Genomic DNA, 21,769 nt, shown 5'->3' with positions numbered 1-21,769 from the left:
GCGCATGTTGCATGGCGGATTGCTATTATAACGGCGGATTTACCAGGCGCGCGTCAGGAGCGGTTCACAGCTGAGGAGACCGGCGTTCTTGTCAGGACCGTGAAAGACAGAGAAGTGGCGTTGTATGGGGATGGGAGTTTTTTTTTTCTGGTTCTTGACGGACAAACTAATTTGTCCGATGTCCTTATATATATATGTGTCTTGCCACTATTGGGCAAACAGGAGTGATCCGTCATTACTACAATTAGCCTGAAAAATTTGGGTAAATGTGTAAGCTAGATTTAGGCCTACATTTTTTTTTACATCTTCATGGACACCACAATGATTTCCCTCATGTGTTAATATTTTTCCTTGTTATAATTCATGATTTGCAAAAATAAAAACAGCTGCATCTGTGTTGATGAGAGAATCAAAGTGTATGCGCGTTGTGCACCGCTACATTATGGCCAAGCATGCGCGCTTAAAATAGCATTATGAACAACGCGCAACGCGCCACTGACTTTAGACTAGGCTTTTTCTGGTCAGTGGCGGAATTGTTTTCTGGAACTGCAAAATAGCATGAGGGAAAGTTTGCAAGATAGGGCCCTCTATCTTAAAGATTTCTTTAAGTAAAAACCTACACATAGCCCCTTTAAAGGAGAACTCCGGCGCAAAATGAACCTTTGGTCTAATAAAACATTGGAAAAAACTTTGGAAAACAGTCTCGACTAGTCATAATGCAAACTAGTCATTTTGCGCCGGAGTTCTCCTTTAAGCAACATGTTAAATAATCAGTCAATGATTTTGAATGAGCTTTTTATTTGGCTGTTAAGTTTCCTCAAGACGTTTAGGCCTGGTTATACTTCATTTTCCACGTTCTTCTCCGTCTCGCGCGTCCTTCGAAGGCCGATTGAGTCACAGCGGCGCGATGAAGGCTGTCCCATTTCAAAGGCTCCTCCTTTCTTTCCCGTGAAATAAAGGATACAACAGATGCATCCTTCCCTGCCTACTGTACCCTCGAATTCCTTTTGACAGGATTTTGACGAGATCAATTTTCTCTTTTAAATGCAAGTATTGGGTTTCAACTAACTCTAATATCTAATGATTCAAATGTAAAAACTTTAAAGCGGTTCAAATGTTGACTCTTCTCTTACTAAGATATGATTTTATATAGTTTATACTCTTAATTATGTAGAATTGGACCACGGTGAACATATTTAAACAGGTTGTGATCCCTGTTTTGTTTTCAGACAGTTTAATATAACTTTCAAAAAAGTGCAGTACAAACGTTACCGCCGCTCGTCAACGGCTCGTCTACCTGTAGGCTATACCAACACATTTTACAACGCTCAGTCTGACCTTCATGGCCTTCGAAGGATGCATCTGAACTGGGACACAGCTTTCATGTGCACTTGTGGATTTCAGTGAGCGTCCCCTTTGCGGTCGAAATACGCCCTCGATGCACACTTTTGCCGATTTCGCAAGCCCGCAATGTTTTTTTTTTTTTTTTTCAGTTGCAAAATTGCAAGTCTTTTGATTAAAAGTGTCCACTAAAATATCTCAACATAATGCAAAGTGACACATTTAAGTCAAGGGATCAAGGTTGGGCATGTGCATGTCCCTGTTAGACTTATATGGAAATTTTAAAAAGCTGCCATAAGCAAAGATGTCAGATTTCATAAGTGGTGGGCCCAGCAGTGCAGCCAAGCAACTGCCATTGAATGCCAATGATGGCATTCTTCATATATTGTAGTCCAGCTTGCTATTAGTCAGTCTCCTGAATGACTGTTCTCCCACTCCCACTGGTCACAGACACAGATGTCCCGCCCCTTATCAGAGCCGGACAGTAACGGAGTACATTTACTTGAGTACAGTACTTATGTACAATTTTGAGGGATCTGTACTTTACTTGAGTATCATTTTTGGGAAGTACTCAAGACTTTACTCACGTACATTTGAGAGGCAAATATTGTACTCCTTACTCCGCTACATTTCTATCCATAACCGTGAGTACCCGTTACTTCTTCTTCTTCTAAAAAAAAAAAAAAAAAGGAAAAAAGAAAAATCTCGGAAACCCTCAATTTGTTGTTTCCCTCTCAAACGTGATTGGATTGTGCAGGCGCCACTGATTGGAACAGCCTATCAGCAATCACCTTCAGCTTTCCGCCAAACTCAACTCCATGGTCAGATTTAGATAAGAGACGAAACCATGGACGAAACAATGGATGAAGACGCAGCAGGTCCATCCCGGAAATGTGCCAACCTGTTTATTGATTTGATTGATGAAAAAACAGAGAAACTCACATGTACACACAATTGTTAGCTGAATTTTCTTTTCTGATATTACACATTAATGTAAGCCGAGCATTTGCTTTGATGTTCTTGAGTGTGCGGTGTGTTTAACACAGTCAGGTTCAAATGTGGGTGCAAAAAATCCATTAAAACTCTAGCAGAGGTTTGTCAGAGCGTTGCCAGTGTGCTACTGCCTTGTGGGCAAGTGAGAAATGTTAAATCAAGCAACATGGTAAAAAGATGAAAATTACTTGATTTTACTTTTTAAATTCCTTTTACATTCTCCAAGGTATTAACATTACATTTTTCATAACTCCATGTAGGACGTTTCTGTACATAAATGTAAGCACTGTGGCAGTAGTAATGCAATATTTAGAAAATGTACTCTTGATAATCAAGTACTTTTAAAAACAAGTGCTTCAGTACTTTTACTTAAGTAGACATCTGACTGTAGTACTTTTACTTGTACTTGAGTAAAATTTAGCAAGGGCTATCTGTACTTTTACTCAAGTAATGAAGCTGTGTACTCTGTCCGCCTCTGGGCCTTAGTCATAAAACATCAGCAGAATGATTGTCTGTGTCAGTCATTCATAAATCCATTCTTATGTAAATTGTCAAAGAATGTACTGAAATTATTTGCTTTTAATGTTTTTGAAAGAAGTCTCTTCTGCTCACTTAAGGCTGCGTTTATTTGATCAAAAACACAATAAAAACAGTAATATTGTAAAATATTATTACAAATTAAAAAAGCTTTTTTTCTATGTGAATATATAGTAAAATATCATTTATTCCTGTGATCAAAGCTGAATGTTCAGCATCATTACTCCAGTCTTCAGTGTCACATGATCCTTCAGAAATCACTCTAATATATGATTTGATGCTCAAAAAACATTCATTATTATTATCAATGTTGAAAACATCAGATTTTTGTGGAAACCGTGATACATTTCCCCCCTCCACTTAGGATTCTTTGATAATTAGAAATTTCAATAAAAAGCATTTATTAAATATAAAATCTTTTGTAACATCATAAATGTTTTTACTGTCACTTTTGATCAATTTAATCCATCCTTGATGAATAATTGAATAATAATTTCTCTCTCTTTTTTAATCTTAACACAAATGTTTGAATGGTATATTTAAACAGCAAAAAAAAAAAATTCAACATTGATAATAATAATCAGAAATGTTTCTTGAGCATCAGATGATTTCTGAAGGATCATGTGACACTGAAGACTGAAGTAATGATGCTGAAAATTCAGCTTTGATCACAGGAATAAATTACATATTAAAATATATTCACATAAAAAAACACTAAAATTGTAATAATATTTCACAATATAATTTTTTTGGATTAAATAAACATAGCCTAGGTGAGCAGACAAAGTTGTGAAAGTTGTTACCAAACTTTTGACAGCTACTGTATGTTATATATTTCTTTAAATTATATTGCCCAGCCCTGTTGTGCACCAGAGATTAGTTTTGTTTAATGCACAGATATGACAGTCACACTGTATGACTGTGTACTCATAATATTTATGTGAAAACATGGTGTTGGAAATCACCTGGAAATAAATGGAAATCACTATTTATTATCGCTTTTATTTATACGTGATTATATAACAACAGCCATAAATGGTTAAATGATTGCAATGAGTGAAGGCATGTGGTGTCTAGTGTGGCACACACACGTCTCTCACAGTCTGAACCTGTGCGGGATCATCTGTCTTACATTGACCCGGGGCTGATGTTAGTGTGGGCTGGCTCTTATAACAGCGGGACGAGCCTATAAGTAGCAGCGACTGGAAGCGTGCGCTGTTAGAAGGGCTTTAGATGGCAGGTGGGGCGTCTGCTTCTGACGGAGGGCTGGGAAACGCTGTTCTCTGGGCCGGATACACACATAGTTAGTCTGTTATGATGCACAGCAGCCTGGTGTACGGCAGTAGCACCTCATCAGTGAGTGACAGCACTTTAACCAGCCTGGGCTCTGCTGAAAACCTGCTGTCGGGAGCACACGAGCCTCTGTCCAGCACCCCGCTTTACCTCAATAACAGCTGTGTGTATGGGCCCAGGTGAGCGGGACACGCGCCTCAGGGAGAGGACATTCAGTGCACAACCTGGTGTTTGACTGTATCTGTCTTCTTCTGTTCATAGGCTTGAGATGCTCCAGCAGATTGCAAACAGAGTTCAGCGAGACTGCATAGCCGGAGAGGACAAACTAGCGCTCGCAAGGACGGCTCTTCAGTCGGTGAGTTCAGGCGCTTAGCAGTATATTATTAATATTGGAGAACTGTTTTTCTTTGTCTTTTGTGAGTCGCTGGGGATTTCCTAAATGCATAAATTTAAGTGTCTTGATTGACATTAATGATCAAATACCTGTAATTAGGCCGAAAATTAAAATGTTTATATGTTAAACAATTTTACTTTCCTTAAGTGAATTTATATTTATTATTTAAGGATGTTTAGATGTTATGTTTTTCGATTGCACAGGTGTGACAGTCATATCTGTGCATACAATAAAACTAATCTGTGTTGCACTACAGGGCTGGGCAATATCATTTTAAACAACTGTAATATATAACATACAAAACCTGTTAAAAGTTTGGAGACATTATCATTTTTTAATGTACATTAATGGAGTCTCTTCTGCTCACCAAGGCTGAATCAAAACACAAGTACAAACAGTAATATTATAAAATATTATTACAAATTAAAATAGCCGTTTTCTATGTGAATATGTTGTTAAGTGTAATTTATTCCTGTGATTAAAGCTGAATTTTCAGCATTATTACTCCAGTCTTCAGATTCACATGATCCTTCAGAAATCACTCTAATATGATGATTTGAAACATTTCTGTTGCTTCATATTTTTGTGGAAAGCATGATGATTTTTTTCCCCTTCAGGATTCTTTGATGAATAGAAAGTTCAATGAACAACATTTATTTGCATTTATTAAAACATGTATTAAATAGACATAATTTTGTAGCATTATAATGTCTTCACTGTCACTTTAGATCAATTTAATGCATCCTTGATGAATAAAAGTATTAATTTCTCCACAAATGTTTGAATGGTATCATTGTTTCCACAAAAATGTTAAGCAGCAAAAGCATTTCAACATTGATAATAATAATCAGAAATGTTCCATAATTTTTTTTTTTTTAAATAATATTAAAACAAATAATTATTGGAAATTTTGCAGTGGCAAAAGTTTTGTCTTTTATGACTTTCTTACAATGGGAAACTGAAAGGAAATGAATATCTCCTCCAGGATGCGAAGCGCTTGGAATCAGGAATCCAGTTCCAGAACGAAGCCGAGATCGCCGGCTATCTCCTGGAGTGTGAGAATCTACTGAGGCAGCAGGTGGTGGACATTCAGCTTCTACTCGATGGCAAATTCTACTTGGCTGATCAGCTCGTTCAAAGGTCAGAAAGGGAATCAATCGACTTCATTTCAGTCAGGACCACTATCGTCAAATATGATTGACAGTTAGCATACGGTTAGGATTGGCGGTGTGGTTCTGTTCTGGGCAGTCTAGCATGAATAAGAGCAATAACCCCGCTTAGGGTAAACAGAACAGAACCAACAAGAATGTATTGCAGATATCATTAATGTCAATATTTTAATGTACAACATAATTCGAGGGGAAACAGAAAGCCGAATCCTGACTGAGACAGGAGGAGCTTGGGAGGGAGGAGGGTAATCGCTCCTGAGAAACGCGATCGCTGCTGATAATACTGAAGGAGTGATATATGAATACAGTGATAGAGTCGTATTCCTATAGTAGAGGATCAGCTGATAATACTGAAGGAGTTATATATGAATACAGTGATAGAGTCGTATTCCTATAGTAGAGGATCAGCTGATAATACTGAAGGAGTGATATATGAATACAGTGATAGAGTTGTATTCCTATAGTAGAGGATCAGCTGATAATACTGAAGGAGTGATATATGAATACAGTGATAGAGTCGTATTCCTATAGTAGAGGATCAGCTGATAATACTGAAGGAGTGATATATGAATACAGTGATAGAGTCGTATTCCTATAGTAGAGGATCAGCTGATAATACTGAAGGAGTTATATATGAATACAGTGATAGAGTCGTATTCCTATAGTAGAGGATCAGCTGATAATACTGAAGGAGTGATATATGAATACAGTGATAGAGTTGTATTCCTATAGTAGAGGATCAGCTGATAATACTGAAGGAGTGATATATGAATACAGTGATAGAGTCGTATTCCTATAGTAGAGGATCAGCTGATAATACTGAAGGAGTGATATATGAATACAGTGATAGAGTCGTATTCCTATAGTAGAGGATCAGCTGATAATACTGAAGGAGTTATATATGAATACAGTGATAGAGTCGTATTCCTATAGTAGAGGATCAGCTGATAATACTGAAGGAGTGATATATGAATACAGTGATAGAGTCGTATTCCTATAGTAGAGGATCAGCTGATAATACTGAAGGAGTTATATATGAATACAGTGATAGAGTCGTATTCCTAGTAGAGGATCAGCTGATAATACTGAAGGAGTTATATATGAATACAGTGATAGAGTCGTATTCCTATAGTAGAGGATCAGCTGATAATACTGAAGGAGTGATATATGAATACAGTGATAGAGTCGTATTCCTATAGTAGAGGATCAGCTGATAATACTGAAGGAGTTATATATGAATACAGTGATAGAGTCGTATTCCTATAGTAGAGGATCAGCTGAGAGTCACTGATGCGAGCTTGACTAACGTGACCTGCCAGAACTGACGCTACGCTTGATTATTAAAGATAATCCTCAAAATGAGCTATAGAAACAATGTCAATGTCCCTTTATTTATAAAGCACTATTTAAAACAACAACTGTAGACCAATGTGCTGTACATAGCTTAAACATAAACACAATACAAACAAATAACAGGAATAAACGGATAACATGCCACTGTATCATCGATTAAAAGCTATTTAAAACAAATCAGCGTTCAGTTTTTCCCACAGTACTCGCAGTCCTAATACTAACCGGCAGACTATTACACTGCAAACGCCCGGTCACCTCTGAGCTTTAATTTGGTCCTTGGAACCACTAATAGTCCATGATTCGAGGATCTCAGAGACCTCCCCGAGTCATGTTTCGACAAAAGATCGGTGAGGTAAGAAGGTGCTAAGCCATTCACAGATTTATAGACCATTAAAAGGACTTTAAAATCAACTCTATAGCGGACCGGCAACCAGTGTAATGACATTAATGTGTGTGTGACGTGTTCATGGAAACTGTGCCGCTCTCTGTGGTCCCTCAGGGTATCTAAGCTGCGTGACGACCTGTTGGCTTTGAGAACCGAGTGCTCCACCGTCTACAGCAAAGGACACACACTGACCTCAGAACAGACCAAGAGGATGATCTCCGGCATCACGCAGAGTTTGAACTCCAGCTTTTCCCAAAGCTTCAGCGCCGGGCTGTCTCCTGCCCTCACTCACGGAGGCCTGGTCAGTACGGGCCCTGCAATGACCCCATCCATGAGCCCCAGCATGCAGCCCGGCTCGGTCCAGGCTTACCTCAGCACCGGTGGAGGAGGAGGAGGAGGAGGCATGGAGCCCGGGGTCCTTCAGCAGCTCAAACACATGCAGATCCGCAAGCCCATGCTCAAATCCTCATTCCTGGACCCTAACTTGACCGAGGATGAGGTTCATTTGAAGTTCGTGCAGGATCTACTTAACTGGGTTGAGGAAATGCAGGTGTGTTCAGGACTCAGGAAATAATCATTCTCAAGGCCCGTTCACAAAAAGAACGATAACGATATAATTCTAAAAATCGTTCTAGATATAAAAGAGTCCACAACACAACTGTAACGATAATGCCACAGGGAATCACTTTCTGAACGATTTATTTCCAGCTGACGAATGATAAAAACATTGGCAGCCAATCAGAATCAATCCTGCTTTAAAGATCATGAGCTGGACAAAACTGCAGCTTGTGCTTATTAAAGACAGAACAATATAGTCCGCTGGTGTGGATACTAATATACTTATCATTATAGTTATCTTTAACATCCCCCTGTAGTCAATCATTTTATCCCTTAAAACTAATCTTGGATCACCAAAATTACATATTTTTTTAAAAAAAAAGATTTCCTTGAATTTTTTTTTCATGCTTTAAAATATCTTGGATGTAACTCGACACCCTTGCCTCATTTAGTATGCGGGGTTCTATGAATATGCAAATGAGCCCCGCCTCCACTCACTCACTCAGCTCAGAGATCCACTGGTTGACGATCACACGTTGATCTGATTGGTTACAAGGTCGTTTGTGACGTCAGAAACACCAGCGATTTCAAAGCGTGTGTTTGAGACTGTCTTTGGTTCACTGCAGTTTTAAGCAGAAAATACTCAGCAATGCTGTCGACTTATGAACTTACACATGGTTTGTCTTAAAGCATATTAAAAACACCACATAGACACATAAACAACATTAAAAGCTGGATTTTCACCACAGGGGGACTTTAATATAGTCATCGTTCTTGGTGTGAACGGGCCTTTAATCAGTATTTTTGTCCATTTGTCAATTTTGTTAGACATGTTTTCTACACTGTTTTAAAGCATTAAAAATACCAAGCATGATGATTTGAGTGATGATTTTACAGAATTATTAAGGTAATTTTTTTTTCTCAGAGAATATATCTTGCAAAATTTTCAGAGGTTTATGCTTAAAATAAGGAATCTATTTGCAAATAGAGGAAGAAAAATAAATGTAATTCAAAATGTCATTAATATTCTCTGAAATCAAGTCTTAAGGCCAGATTGACTAACAGCTTGCTCCAGTGCAAACCCTCATTATTTACCCCCCCCCCCAAAAAAGCAGGTCTTAAACCATGTTGCGACTCTGTTGTTAGTAGATTATCAGCAGCTCTGCTTGTTTATGACCCGATGTGGTTTTGCGCCGCTTTTGATAGATTGTGTTGGTCATTATGGAAAATGTTCTTTAATGTGCGTATTAAAACACCCGCAGAACTTTACACTCCCATCAATGCTTTTATGGGATTTCGGTCTCACACTAATTTGCCCTGTTTAGTAAATCTGGCCCTTATTGTGTTTAAAAAAACAACAATAATTTGCTTGAGAAGCAAAACTGTGTAATTATGTTTATATTTTTACTGCAAGTCAAATGTACTTGTGGTAAAAACTGGTGTTTTTTTGTCTCTGAAAGGGTCAGCTGGATCAAGCGGAATGGGGATCGGATCTACCGAGCGTTGAATCGAATTTAGGGAATCATAAAGATTTCCACAAAGCCATCGAAGAATTCCAGATGAGCATTAAAGAAGCCAAAATGAGCGAGGTAAGGCAAATCTAAATTCAGTCATTACAAACTCACCCCTTTGTTCCAAACCCAAATGACTTTCTGTGGAAAATTGTCTTTTTTGGGGGTGAAATATTACTTAACATCATAAGTCATGAGGACATTATAACTGTGTCATGAATATTTTTCTTGACCTCAACTACTGTGGTACACATTGAATTTGTCATTAAACAGTTATAATGGCCTCATGACAGCCAATGTCAAAACCAACCACATGACAGTTTAATGTAATGTTAACCAATAAAGCTAAGTGGCTTCTTAAGTTTGATAATTAATCTGCTATGTCATGTTTATGACAGGTTGTGTTGTCTTAGTAATGTCAAGTTGTCATGACAAAGACACTGACAGGTTATGATGTATTGGTTTATGTCAAGTTGTCATGACAAAGACATCTCAAACAATGTCATATTTGCATTAAAAATGTCATAATTGAGCGAATGACACTTAATGACAGTTGTCATAAACATGCATGTGTCATGTCATGATTATGAAGGTGTCTTATGCACACCCCTTCAAGTAAAGTGTTACCATATATATATACCTGCAAATAATTGTCTTAAAAAATGAACTTCCCCGTGTCACCCCCACAGAGTCAGATGACCCAGCCGTTCAAGCAGAGTTACTCTGAGAAGCTCAACAAGTTAGAAAGCCAGTACAGGAGGCTTCTGGTAAATGAACGTGGTGAAGATCTGCCTTTAGTGGCCGCCGTCTGTCAGAGCTGTGCGTCTGAGTCCCTTGTGCTCTCGTGTTTGCAGAAATGCTCGAGCGAGAGGCAGAAGCACCTGGAGAGCCTGCATGACTTCGTGTCTCGGGCCACTCAGGAGCTGATCTGGCTCAACGAGAAGGAGGAAGAGGAAGTGGCGTTCGACTGGAGTGAGCGAAACAGTAACGTTTCCAGGAAGAGGGATTATCATGCAGTGAGTCCACCCAACCCACATCAACTCAAGTCTCGAGGCTCGAACCCCAAACCCAAAGGGCTGTACAGTTAAAGGATTAGTTCACTTTAAAAAAAAACTTTTGCTGATAATTTACTCGCCCCCATGTCATCCAAGATGTCCATGTCTTTCTTTCTTCAGTCGAAAAGAAATGAAGGTTTTTGATGAAAACATTCCAGGATTTTTCTCCATATAATGGACTTCAATGGGGTCCAAACGGTTCAAGGTCCAAATGACAGTTTCAGTGCAGCTTTAAACGATACCAGACGATGAATAAGGGTCTTATCAAGCGAAACGATTGGTCATTTAAAAAATAAATAAAAATGTTCAAGTTTTATAAGCACAAACGCTCGCCTTGCTCTGTTCTGTGATGCGCGTTCGTGACGTCACGTAATACGCAGTTACGTTGAAAAGGTCTCACAGAACAGAGCAAGGCGAGCATTTGTGCTTTGAATGTGCATTTATTTTTGAAATGGCCGCTCGTTTCGCTAAACAAGACCCTTATTCATCGTCTGGTGTCGTTTAAAGCTGCACTGAAACTGTCATCTGGACCTTGAACCGTTTGGACCCCATTGAAGTCCATTATATGGAGAAAAATCCTGGAATGTTTTCATCAAAAACCTTCATTTCTTTTCGACTGAAGAAAGAAAGACATGGACATCTTGGATGACATGGGGGCGAGTAAATTATCAGCAAAAGTTTTTTAAAAAGTGAACTAATCCACTAATCCTAAAAGCAGTCTGCAGATTATAGCCAATAATAATTAAACAGAACACAAGTAACATAGGAACAAAAAACAAACAAAAAGCAGCGAGGAAAAGACCTAACATACACATAATAAAACTAAACACAATTGCTAAAATTTCAAGAATGAATCACCTGAATGTTGTGCTCGGTCTAAAGGGGCATAAATGCAATATTTATCATATCTTTATATCATTTTGTTGGCAGTATGGGCCAAACTTTTGACTTTTAACCCAAACTTTAGTGAGCATCAGATGGATTAGCTATGATAAACAGCGTTTTGCTTTGATGCTTCATTATAGCAATATGAAAATCCGCTCATAAATATATTAATCCACACGAGCTGTGCTAGAAACTAACTTTAACACGTCCTCTTCTTGAAGCTGTAAAGCGCTCTCGGATGTGGCGGCACTGTAAACATTAGATTTTGTGTTAATCACAGGAGTTTTGCATTGCCTGTGCATGTTGAGGTGCAGGTTCTTGTAAAAGAGGCTAGATATCTGTGGCAGGGACATCTTCACATGTGTGTGTTTCCACAGGATCTCATGAGAGAACTGGATGACAAGGAAGAGGTGATCAGGGCAGTGCAGGAGAAGGCGGAGAGCCTCTTGCTGGAGAACCATCCTGCCAGATTGACCATCGAGGTAATTTGAAACTTATTTCCCATCTAAACTCCTCCTAAAGCACATCAGGACTTCGCTTTCTTAAGTGGAACTGAAATGGAGGAGGTTAGCAGAATGCTCACGCTGTTCTTTTCCATATAATGAAAGGCAGTGGGACGGTTATATGATGAGAGTAGTTATGGTTAGGCAAACATCTTGGACATTATTCTCTTCTAAAGTCATTTTTCACTAATAATCTTTGCATATTTACACTTGTCATTGTCATGGGCCGTATGAGAATATAGAGCAGCAGTCACATGGACCACCTTTATGATATTTTCATGGTGCTTTTTTGTCTTTTTGGAGCTTGGCAGTTTCTATCTCCATTCATTGTATGGAAAAGAGCATTGGAGATTCTGTGAAAACTTCTGTTCAATAAAATTTTTTTTTTATGAGAGTGATATAAAATAAAATAATAAAATAAGTTACGATTAAAAAAGAGTAAATACATAGATATTCCCTCTAACTGTATGGTAACATTTTATTACTATTTTATTTTGAATTTTAACATTCCAAAATAAAATAAAAACAATAAAAATAATAAAACACTTAAACTTAGTAAATATATATATGTCCCCTCTAACTGAATGGAAACATTTTATTAACAGTTTATTAGTATGTAGTTTATTTTTATCTTACCATTCCATTATAAAATAAAATTAATATCAAATAAAGTCCTCTGAGTACATACATAAATGCCCCCTCTAACTTTATGGAAACATTTGATTAAAATTGTATTAATATTGTGTTTTTTTATATTTTACCATTGCAAAATAAAATAAAATATTTTTTTTTATTAAATTAAATATTTTTTTTTAAATATGTAAATACATTGTCTCACTAACTGAATGGAAACATTTAATTAAAAAAAAAAATCTTTTTTTTTTTTACCATTCCAAAATAAAATAAATAAATGTATGGAAACATTTTGTCAACATTTAGTTTTTTATTTGACCATTCCAAATTAAATTAAATTAAATTAATAAATAAAATGAACTCTATGGAAACATTTAGTCAACATTTTTTTTTTGGACTATTCCATAAAAATATGAAATGATATAAGAGTAGATGCATAGACGTTCCTGTAAGCGTGTCCATCTGTGCCTCAGGCGTACAGAGCAGCGATGCAGACTCAGTGGAGCTGGATCCTGCAACTCTGTCACTGTGTGGAGCAACATCTCAAAGACAACGCTGTCTACTTCGACGTGAGTTACACTGCTGGATTTAGCATTACACATTTACATGACGTGTGACGGTTCATGACAGTTACTCTCCTTGTAGTTTTTCAGCGATGCCAAAGAGTCGTTGGATTACCTGAAGAGCCTCCAAGACGCCATCCACAGAAAGTACAGCTGTGACCGAAGCAGCAGTTTACACCGGCTCGAGGACCTGATTCAGGAGTCCATGGTGAGTTCGCTTACACACAATACATTCATGCAATTAAATTTCCTCAGATTCTCATCCCTGTCCATTGATGTGTAGATGTGTGTGCATGACTGAGGCCGGATCGATGTTTCTTCTTCACAGGAGGAGAAAGAGCAGCTCCTGAAATACAGCGGCACTGTGGGCGGGTTAGTGGGTCGGGCCAAGGCCGTTGTTCAGCTCAAGGCTCGCAACCCAGAGAATCCCATCAGATCCTCCATCCCCGTCAAAGCCATCTGTGACTACCGGCAGATAGAGGTGCGGTCACATATTACTGTTTTTTTCTAATTGCTTACACACGATTTCTGAAAATATGGCTCCATTTCTTGAAACTCACACACAAAACCACAAAATACACACACAACATCAGAAATCTCTTGCAAAAGCAAACACTTAATTCAAAACTATTTTAACTCTTCCAAATGGGGGTTTTTGCGTAGTCTCTACACACAAACATCAGATGATTAGCCACATGCACACCAAACTGCAAACGTATCTTGTGTCTTTTCTTGTTTAGTGTGCGTAATCGAAACAATCTATATCTTATCTTGTATGCATATATATATATATATATACTGAATATGCATACAAGCCAAGTCAGAAAGTCAACTTTATTTCTAAAGCGCTTTGTGTGTGTGTGTGTGTGTGTGTGTGTGCGTGTGTGTGTGTGTGTGCGTTGTGCGTCTGTGTGTGTGTAATATGTATATATATATGAAGAGTTTGGTTCCAAAACGCAATAAATCCATTTAGATTAATTTGAGTAAAAATGTGTTTTCTTTACCAAGAAAGTGGAAAGATGAAAACCACTATTTTCTGTTTCAAACTTTCACATAGCATTTGTAGGTCATAATAACAAAAAAAAAATTAAATCCAGGTTTTGATTTTCAAAGATTTATTATAAAAATGGATTATTTTTTCCCCCAAAATGCAATAAATCCATTTAAATTTTTATTTTATTTTTTTAAATGCAATTAATCCATTGGATCAATATAAAAAAATTTTTTTTCATATTGAAACTGTTGAAAATACACAACAACGTAAGTTTATTAGTATAATATTTTTATTAAGAACTGTAAAGAAGATTGAAAACATTTTTCCTCCTCCCGAGTGCCTCATACATAATCTCCTCATGTAAATGATTGGATTTTGATGCCTTACGTTTCTTACCCACCGCAGAAACAACCACAGGTTCATCAATGCCGTCAAAATTATTCTTTTTTTTTTTTTATCGAAAAGTACAAAATAGATAAGAAAAACTAGGAAGCCGGGTGTATTTAAGGCGCTGCCGTTACTGTTTACATTGCGTGGAATGTTGCGTTGTGATTGGTTGAGAGCGGAATGTTGCGTTGTGATTGGTTGAGAGCGGAATGTTGCGTTGTGATTGGTTGAGAGCGGAATGTTGCGTTGTGATTGGTTGAGAGCGGAATGTTGCGTTGTGATTGGTTGAGAGCGGAATGTTGCGTTGTGATTGGTTGAGAGTGGAATGGTGCGTTGTGATTGGTTGAGAGCGGATATATCGCAGAGAAGGGAGACTGGCGTTTGTCGCGGTTTGGAAAGAAAGGGAGAAAACATGACAGAATAACACGGCGGATATCGCATTTTACTTCAAATTAAACATTGACTTTTCAATACCAACCAGATACAATACTGATTTTTGCAGTAAAAATGATGTTTATCGCGTTTTGGAACCAAACTCTTCATATATATATATATATATGCTTATATACATATACTGTATATATTTGCGCTATAAACAGAAATTCAAGGGGGTAAAAATAATTTCTTTCTCAAAACACTGAGTTTTGATTTCTAAGTGATCAATTTGTGTATGTGTTTTCACACATGATCATTGGGTGTAGGTAATCGGGAAATGATAGTGGCATTTAAATGGTAATGTAGAGAACTGTGTTTAGAGTTTCCCAAAAAGTTTGTAAAGTGTATAATGTGCTTGTAGTTGAACAGGAGTGAATGGTTTCAAGTCTCAAGCAATTTGAAAAAACTGTAACAGCAGCGGCGTCTGCTATAAAACACTTGGTGACCCGTCTCTCCTCAGATCACCATCGGCAAAGAAGATGAATGTGTTCTAGTGAGTAATTCTCACAGGGCGAAGTGGAAAGTGATCAGTCCATCTGGAAACGAGGCCATGGTGCCTTCGGTCTGCTTTAGTGTTCCTCCACCCAACAAGGACGCCGTTGAAATGTCAAGCAGGTGAGGACATTCTGGGAGTTCATTTTATTTTATTCTTTATTTAGTTTGGGAAATGGACGTAGTGATGGATCATGTCTTCTGTATTGTGACTTGCATACGAGTATAACAGATCATCGGAAAGAAAAAAAGGGCGACGACTTGGTTTTATGCATTGGTTGTTGATTGGTTGACGCAGATGTGGGCGTGGCACTCAAAAGCGTATGCAGATGAGCGTGAGCTTGCAGGGGCGGAGTTTCAGCGCACTCAGTGATTGGAGAATCCTGCATACGCCACAAGAGAGAAGTCTGACGTTTATACTGGAAGATACAATTATGGCATTTTGATGAAATATCACGAGGTCATTTTATAATATGAACCATATGCACGGATTAATTGTTAACAATAAGATGTATAACATGCATTAGAGAACAGATAGGGTGAATTTTCATTTCATGCCAACTTAAGAGTGAAGCGTACCAATTTATGTTTAAATATGGTAACACTTTACTTGAAGAGGTGTGCATAAGACTGACATGACACCTTCATAATCATGACATGACACATGAATGTTTATGACAACTGTCATTAAGTGTCATTCAATTATGGCATTTTTAATGCAAATATGACATTGTTTGAGATGTCTTTGTCATGACAACTTGACATTACCGAGACAACATAAATTGGCATAAATATGTCATAAACATGACATAGCAGATTAATTATCAAACTTAAGAAAACACTTAGCTTTATGGGTTAACATTACATTAAACGGTCATGTGGTTGGTTTTGGCATTGGCTAAACCAGCACTATAGGATCTACAGTGACGTTAGTGTTCACTGATTGGCCGAACGCGCACGAAACACCAGCACCCGCCATTTTTAAAAAGCTGAGTTCCTACTGGCGGTGCGAATGCAACCAGGAAAATGTTCCTAATGGAACCATTAGTTCTCGGTATGGCTAGTTCCTAGAACTAAGTTTCTAAAACTAACCGCTGTGAAAGCCTTTTTCATTCCCATTCAATGCTCACATTTAATATTAAATATTATACTTGGTTCTCTTTCAGGATTGAGCAGCTGTATCAGAATGTTCTGGCTCTGTGGCATCACTCTCACGTTAACATGAAGAGCGTCGTGTCCTGGCACTATCTGATGACGGACATCCGTGCCATCCGCAAGAGCACCGTCGCCTCGGTACAAACCTTCTGTTTGCGTGTGCCTTGAGACTACAGTTATGTTTTAAAACCTAGTGAACTTATAGTGCAATGTTCATTTTCCTCCCTAGATCAAGACCCTATTGCCAGGTGATCACGAGCAGGTGCTGGGCAGCCTGACGTCCCACTTCGACGACTTCTTGAGGGACAGCGATGAATCCGATGTTTTCACCGTGGCTGATTGTGGCCAGCTGGAAAAGGAGGTTCTGGCTTGTAAGGAGTATTATGAGGAACTCCTCAAATCTGCAGAGAGAGGCAAGTTACTGTACACACACACGCATATACAGACAAACCAAATGTTATTCAGACACCAGATATATTTGCTTTTATATTGTTTAACTAGTGTGTGCAGGACACTATAGTTCATTTATATAAGCGAGGAGAGCAAAATACAGTAAACTGTGACATATTATACCTAAAAATTCTTCATATAGTGACTAGCAGGAAAGATTTTGGACCAAAAATTTTTCAGAGACTTTGACCTGACCATGTTTTCTTTAGTGTTTTTTCTTTAATAGCTAATGCGAACTTTTTACACCACAGACTGAACAACATGAAGCATTGCTTGGTAATTGGTTGAGCTAAATTAGTATTATGTAATTGTGTAGTTAAATTTAACAGCTGACAGATATTCAACATAATTCATGTGTGAGAGTCTAACAGAAGGACGGACAAAACCAGTGAAATATCCACTTGATCTGATAACTGAGTTCTTGTCATATTTTATTACCATTTTTTAAACCATAGCGAATAAACTGTGATCATGTGAGAAATGTTGAAGGTGTCTGAATAAATTTTGGTTTGACTGTACAACTACAAAGGGACCAGAAGTCAAGCATTTTCAGACAGTGGCCATATCAGGAAACCTGGCAATTGGACTGTTAGTAATGAATGCGGGGGTGTCTAGACTAGAGAATAGTTAAACTATACGTCTGAATTAGCAGTGACTGGCGCCACCAGACATTAAGCACGTGTTCTCCTAAGCCTATTAAGTAGATTGTTAATACTTTAAGGAATGATGTATTATCCTTGCACAGATCTCCTCATCAATATTAGAAATTAGAGTGTTTGTGGGTATGCATTTAAATTTCAACAGACAGTTGAACTATAGTATTGATCATTTGTAATGCATCTAAAACCATTAAGTAATTACTGAGTGCACTTCAAAAATTTCTGTTTTTGTTGCTCTTGTTGAGACGTTTCATAAGTTCACTATATCGGCTGCCTGTAGTCTAATAATAAAGTCCTGAAATATGAATTGTCTGCAAGATTTGCATGCACATACACAAGTGTTAGATCCATTCGGCTTAGATGTGTTGCCACTAGCTACATTTTCAATGTGTTTTCTCAAAGAAACAGAAACTTATTGTATGGACATGATGTGTCACTGATGTAATGCATTGCCCTCTGGTGGTCAACAGAAGAACACGAGGAGTCTGTGTACAACCTCTTCATAACTGAGGTGCGTAACTTCCGCATGCGTGTGGAGGGTCACGAGGAACAGCTGATCAGGAAGATCCGTACGCCGCTAGACAGAGATGACCTGCAGGAGTGTCTTCTGCGCATCACCGAACAGGAGGTTTGATCTTCAGCTTCGGTTTTTGGACGTCCAGTGTAAAATCTGGATGCTGAAACAAAAACAATATCTGTAATACATCTGGCCTCTCCTTCTCACTCATTCCAGAAAAAGAAGGCAGAGCTGGATAGGTTGAAGGAAGACCTGGAGACCCTGAGAGAGAAGTGTGAAGTTTTCCTCAGGCAAGCATCTGCCTCTCCATCCGTCCCCACGCTTTCCTCTGAGCTCAGCATCCTCACCCAGAGCACCAACCAGGTCTACTCCATGTGCTGCATCTACCTGGAGAAGTGAGTCTTCACTCAGTCCTCAAATGAGATGTGTTTAAGAGAGTAAAGATGTGACCTAGTGGTTAGAAGATGTGCTTCAGCACATTGAGCCCCGTTGCTCATGCGAGCATTGTTTTAATCTGGCTTGTGACACTTCCCCACATTCTCTGCTCTCTGTTTGCTCTGATCTTGCACATTTTTCAGTCCACATTTGACATGATTCCAAGGTACAATAAGATCCTTCCAAAAAGAGTAAAAAAGCTCAATGCTTGAAATTAATTTGCTGCGTATCCCACACAAGGATTACATGCTGAGATTCTAGCGATCTCTAGCAAAAAATACCTATTATGCCCATTTTCTTGAGTCTTGATTTTGTTTTTGGGCTCTACTAGAATAGGTTTTTATGCTTGAATGTTCAAAAAACACATTATTTTCTCCATTGTTGCGGCTCCTCTCTTCCCAGTCTGTCAGTAACGCTCTGTTTAGTTCCTTTCTCTATGAAGCCCCTCGTTCTGAAAAGCACACTGTGCTCTGATTGGTCGACTGAATCAGTGTGTTGTGATTGGTCAAGCGCTTTGAGCATGTTTGGGAAATGTCCCGCCACTTGGCATAACCGCCAGTTTCAACACACAACCAACTAACTCAACCAGGCCCCGCCCCTTTATTCTGCGTATTAATTATTATAATGAGGAATATTGTGACGTGTTCGTTCCCGGAAGAAAACTCAAGACTACAATGGTTTGAACTTCAGGTAAAATAGTGACACTGATATAGAGAATAACTCCCGCTGGAGGGACTTTGGAAACCTTTTTCATGCTCAAACAGCAACATTACACACTAAGAAAAGATGAACATGGGAAAAAAGCATAATATGAACCCTTTAATCAGCTAGAAAGGGCTGCTTTATAATTCCTATCTTGTTTGACTTGATTATCTTTTACGCTCAGGCTGAAGACAGTGAGCTTGGTGGTGAAACACAGTCAGAGTGCCGAAGCTCTGGTCAAACTTTATGAAGCCAAGTTGTGTGAGGAGGATACAATCAATGCTAATATCAAATCTATCGATGGTGTTGTGAGCACTCTCAAGGTAATAAACTCTCATTGTAACTTTGAAAATGCTGTCTCGATGATGGTTTAATCATGGAACATCTTTGACTTAACACTTTTGATCGTAATTTTTAGCAATGGAGGTCTGAAATCGATGAAAGACGCGAGGTATTCCATGACTTGGAAGACGAGCTGCAAAAGGCACGAGTGGTCAGCGAGCGTATGTTCAAAACGCACAACGAGAGAGACTTTGATTTGGATTGGCACAAGGAGAAGGCCGACCAGCTCAAAGAACGATGGCAAAACATCCACTCTCAGATTGAAAACAGGTCATTAAGTTTAGGGATTATTGTGTTTTTCATTTATTTATTACATATACATTTATGCATTTGGCAGACATCTTAGGGTATACATTTGATCTGGAATCAAACCATTACTTTGGCGTTGCTAGCATCATGATCTACCAAATGAGCTAGAGGAATGCATGTACATTTATTTTCATAATGCACAATTTATCTTGTTCATTATATATGATGTATTTGTGTTCCTTTGTATTCAGGCTCCGAGACCTGGAAGGCATCAGCAAATCTCTTAAGTATTACAAAGACACATACAACAGCCTGGATGAATGGAGCAAAGAAATGGAAGCCAAGCAACTCAAGGCCCAAGAGAATCAACCTGAGGACAGCAAGGCGTTGGCCGAGTTCCTTAACCAGCAGAAAGTATGACGAAAAAAAAACTCATAGGTAAACTGTATATGTCCATCTAGTTTACTAGCATCAAATCCTAATAATTTGCTTTATTTCTAGGTTTTGGTTGCAGAAATCGAGCAAAAACAGAGCAAAATTGAGGAGTGCCAGAAGTATTCAGAGCATTATGCAGTTGGAGTGAAAGTAAGGCAAAATTATTAACAAAATATATGGTAACATGGTAATACAATTTTTTGTCTTCGGGTACTAAGGTATACTGTCTCATGTGATTATTGGGTTGCAATTTATTTTACAGTACATACACTTACATGTACTTACCTAAGAAAGTAGTGAGCCCTACAAGGTAACTACATGGTTAGGTTTAGGGGTAGGTTCAAGGTTAGTACCTAGTTATTATAATTACTATAATAAGTACATAGTATGTACATTTGGAACAGGACTGTAAAGTAAAGTGCTACCGAATACTGTAATCATGTAGTACATTGGTATTACCATGTGACACCAGTACTTTATCATATGTGACACCAATACTTTATTACAGTACCATTATAGTAATTTTATGTGTAAATGGTATACCCTTAAATTCTTCATCCCCAGGGAAAAAATTAAATAAAAACAATTAAGCAGATAGCAAAGAAACTTTTATTTAAGTGTTTTTTTCCATACTTGTTTTTCTTTAAGGACTATGAACTGCAGTTGATGACTTATAGAGCCATGGTTGACTCTCAGCATAAATCCCCAGTGAAGAGGAGGAAGATGCAGAGTTCCTCTGATGTCATCCAGCAGGAGGTACGAGAGAAATATAACCTATTTCCATAGGCTTACACTGCTATCCTTTTTATTTTGTTTGAGTATGTATGTCTTTGTTTCCCTCCTCAGTTTATGGACCTTCGTACACGTTACACAGCCCTGGTTACTCTCATGACACAGTATGTTAAGTTTGCAGGTGAAACACTGAAGAGGGCGGAAGAGGATGAGGTAAGGCAATTGTTGACTTTTTCTTGTCTTTCATGCTTCATCGAATAGAGTTGATTAGCATTATAGCTGAAATGCTAATGTTCCCTTTCTGTTTTTTTTTTTTTGTTGCTTTGTAGCAGCTTCATTGCATGTTATTTAGCAATGCTTTGCTCCCAGCCATGTTCCATTAGAGCAATCACACACACAAACATGCTGCACACATATTTATTACACTCTTTCCTACAATTCAAAATGTTGTTCGATGCTTGGAAATATATTTTGATACAAAATAGCACATGTTGCTGCATTTTGTATCATTGCGGTTGACCTTGTCTCTTGGGAAAGCATGTCCTGGAAAAATGCTGACGTGTATATGCAAACACTTGGTGGTGGTGTTGGTTTTTCAACCTTTATTGGTAA

General features: G+C 38.2%; 1 protein-coding gene across 5 annotated transcripts in view; it reads left to right on the top strand.

The window, feature by feature from the left end:
• The window catches only part of dst (dystonin), a 243,432-nt gene that overhangs the window by 92,118 nt on the left and 129,545 nt on the right, over window positions 1–21,769 (top strand). For all 5 annotated transcript variants that reach the window (XM_056260168.1, XM_056260164.1, XM_056260166.1 and 2 more), the window contains 21 exons: window positions 4,426–4,519; window positions 5,544–5,698; window positions 7,580–8,015; window positions 9,484–9,612; window positions 10,224–10,301; window positions 10,389–10,550; window positions 11,852–11,956; window positions 13,084–13,179; window positions 13,256–13,381; window positions 13,502–13,654; window positions 15,450–15,604; window positions 16,648–16,774; window positions 16,866–17,049; window positions 18,216–18,373; window positions 18,479–18,657; window positions 19,584–19,722; window positions 19,818–20,011; window positions 20,242–20,404; window positions 20,492–20,575; window positions 21,074–21,181; window positions 21,272–21,370. In XM_056260168.1, the coding sequence (XP_056116143.1) occupies window positions 4,426–4,519; window positions 5,544–5,698; window positions 7,580–8,015; window positions 9,484–9,612; window positions 10,224–10,301; window positions 10,389–10,550; window positions 11,852–11,956; window positions 13,084–13,179; window positions 13,256–13,381; window positions 13,502–13,654; window positions 15,450–15,604; window positions 16,648–16,774; window positions 16,866–17,049; window positions 18,216–18,373; window positions 18,479–18,657; window positions 19,584–19,722; window positions 19,818–20,011; window positions 20,242–20,404; window positions 20,492–20,575; window positions 21,074–21,181; window positions 21,272–21,370 (3,124 nt within the window). The remainder of the gene's footprint in view (window positions 1–4,425; window positions 4,520–5,543; window positions 5,699–7,579; window positions 8,016–9,483; window positions 9,613–10,223; window positions 10,302–10,388; window positions 10,551–11,851; window positions 11,957–13,083; window positions 13,180–13,255; window positions 13,382–13,501; window positions 13,655–15,449; window positions 15,605–16,647; window positions 16,775–16,865; window positions 17,050–18,215; window positions 18,374–18,478; window positions 18,658–19,583; window positions 19,723–19,817; window positions 20,012–20,241; window positions 20,405–20,491; window positions 20,576–21,073; window positions 21,182–21,271; window positions 21,371–21,769) is intronic.

Source organism: Rhinichthys klamathensis, unplaced genomic scaffold (genome assembly GCF_029890125.1).
Source record: "Rhinichthys klamathensis goyatoka isolate OS25496 unplaced genomic scaffold, OSU_Roscu_1.1 h1tg000174l_1, whole genome shotgun sequence".
Classification (NCBI taxonomy): domain Eukaryota; kingdom Metazoa; phylum Chordata; class Actinopteri; order Cypriniformes; family Leuciscidae; genus Rhinichthys; species Rhinichthys klamathensis.
The sequence above is the reverse complement of the archived record's forward strand: the minus strand, read 5'-3'. Positions and strand labels throughout refer to the sequence as shown.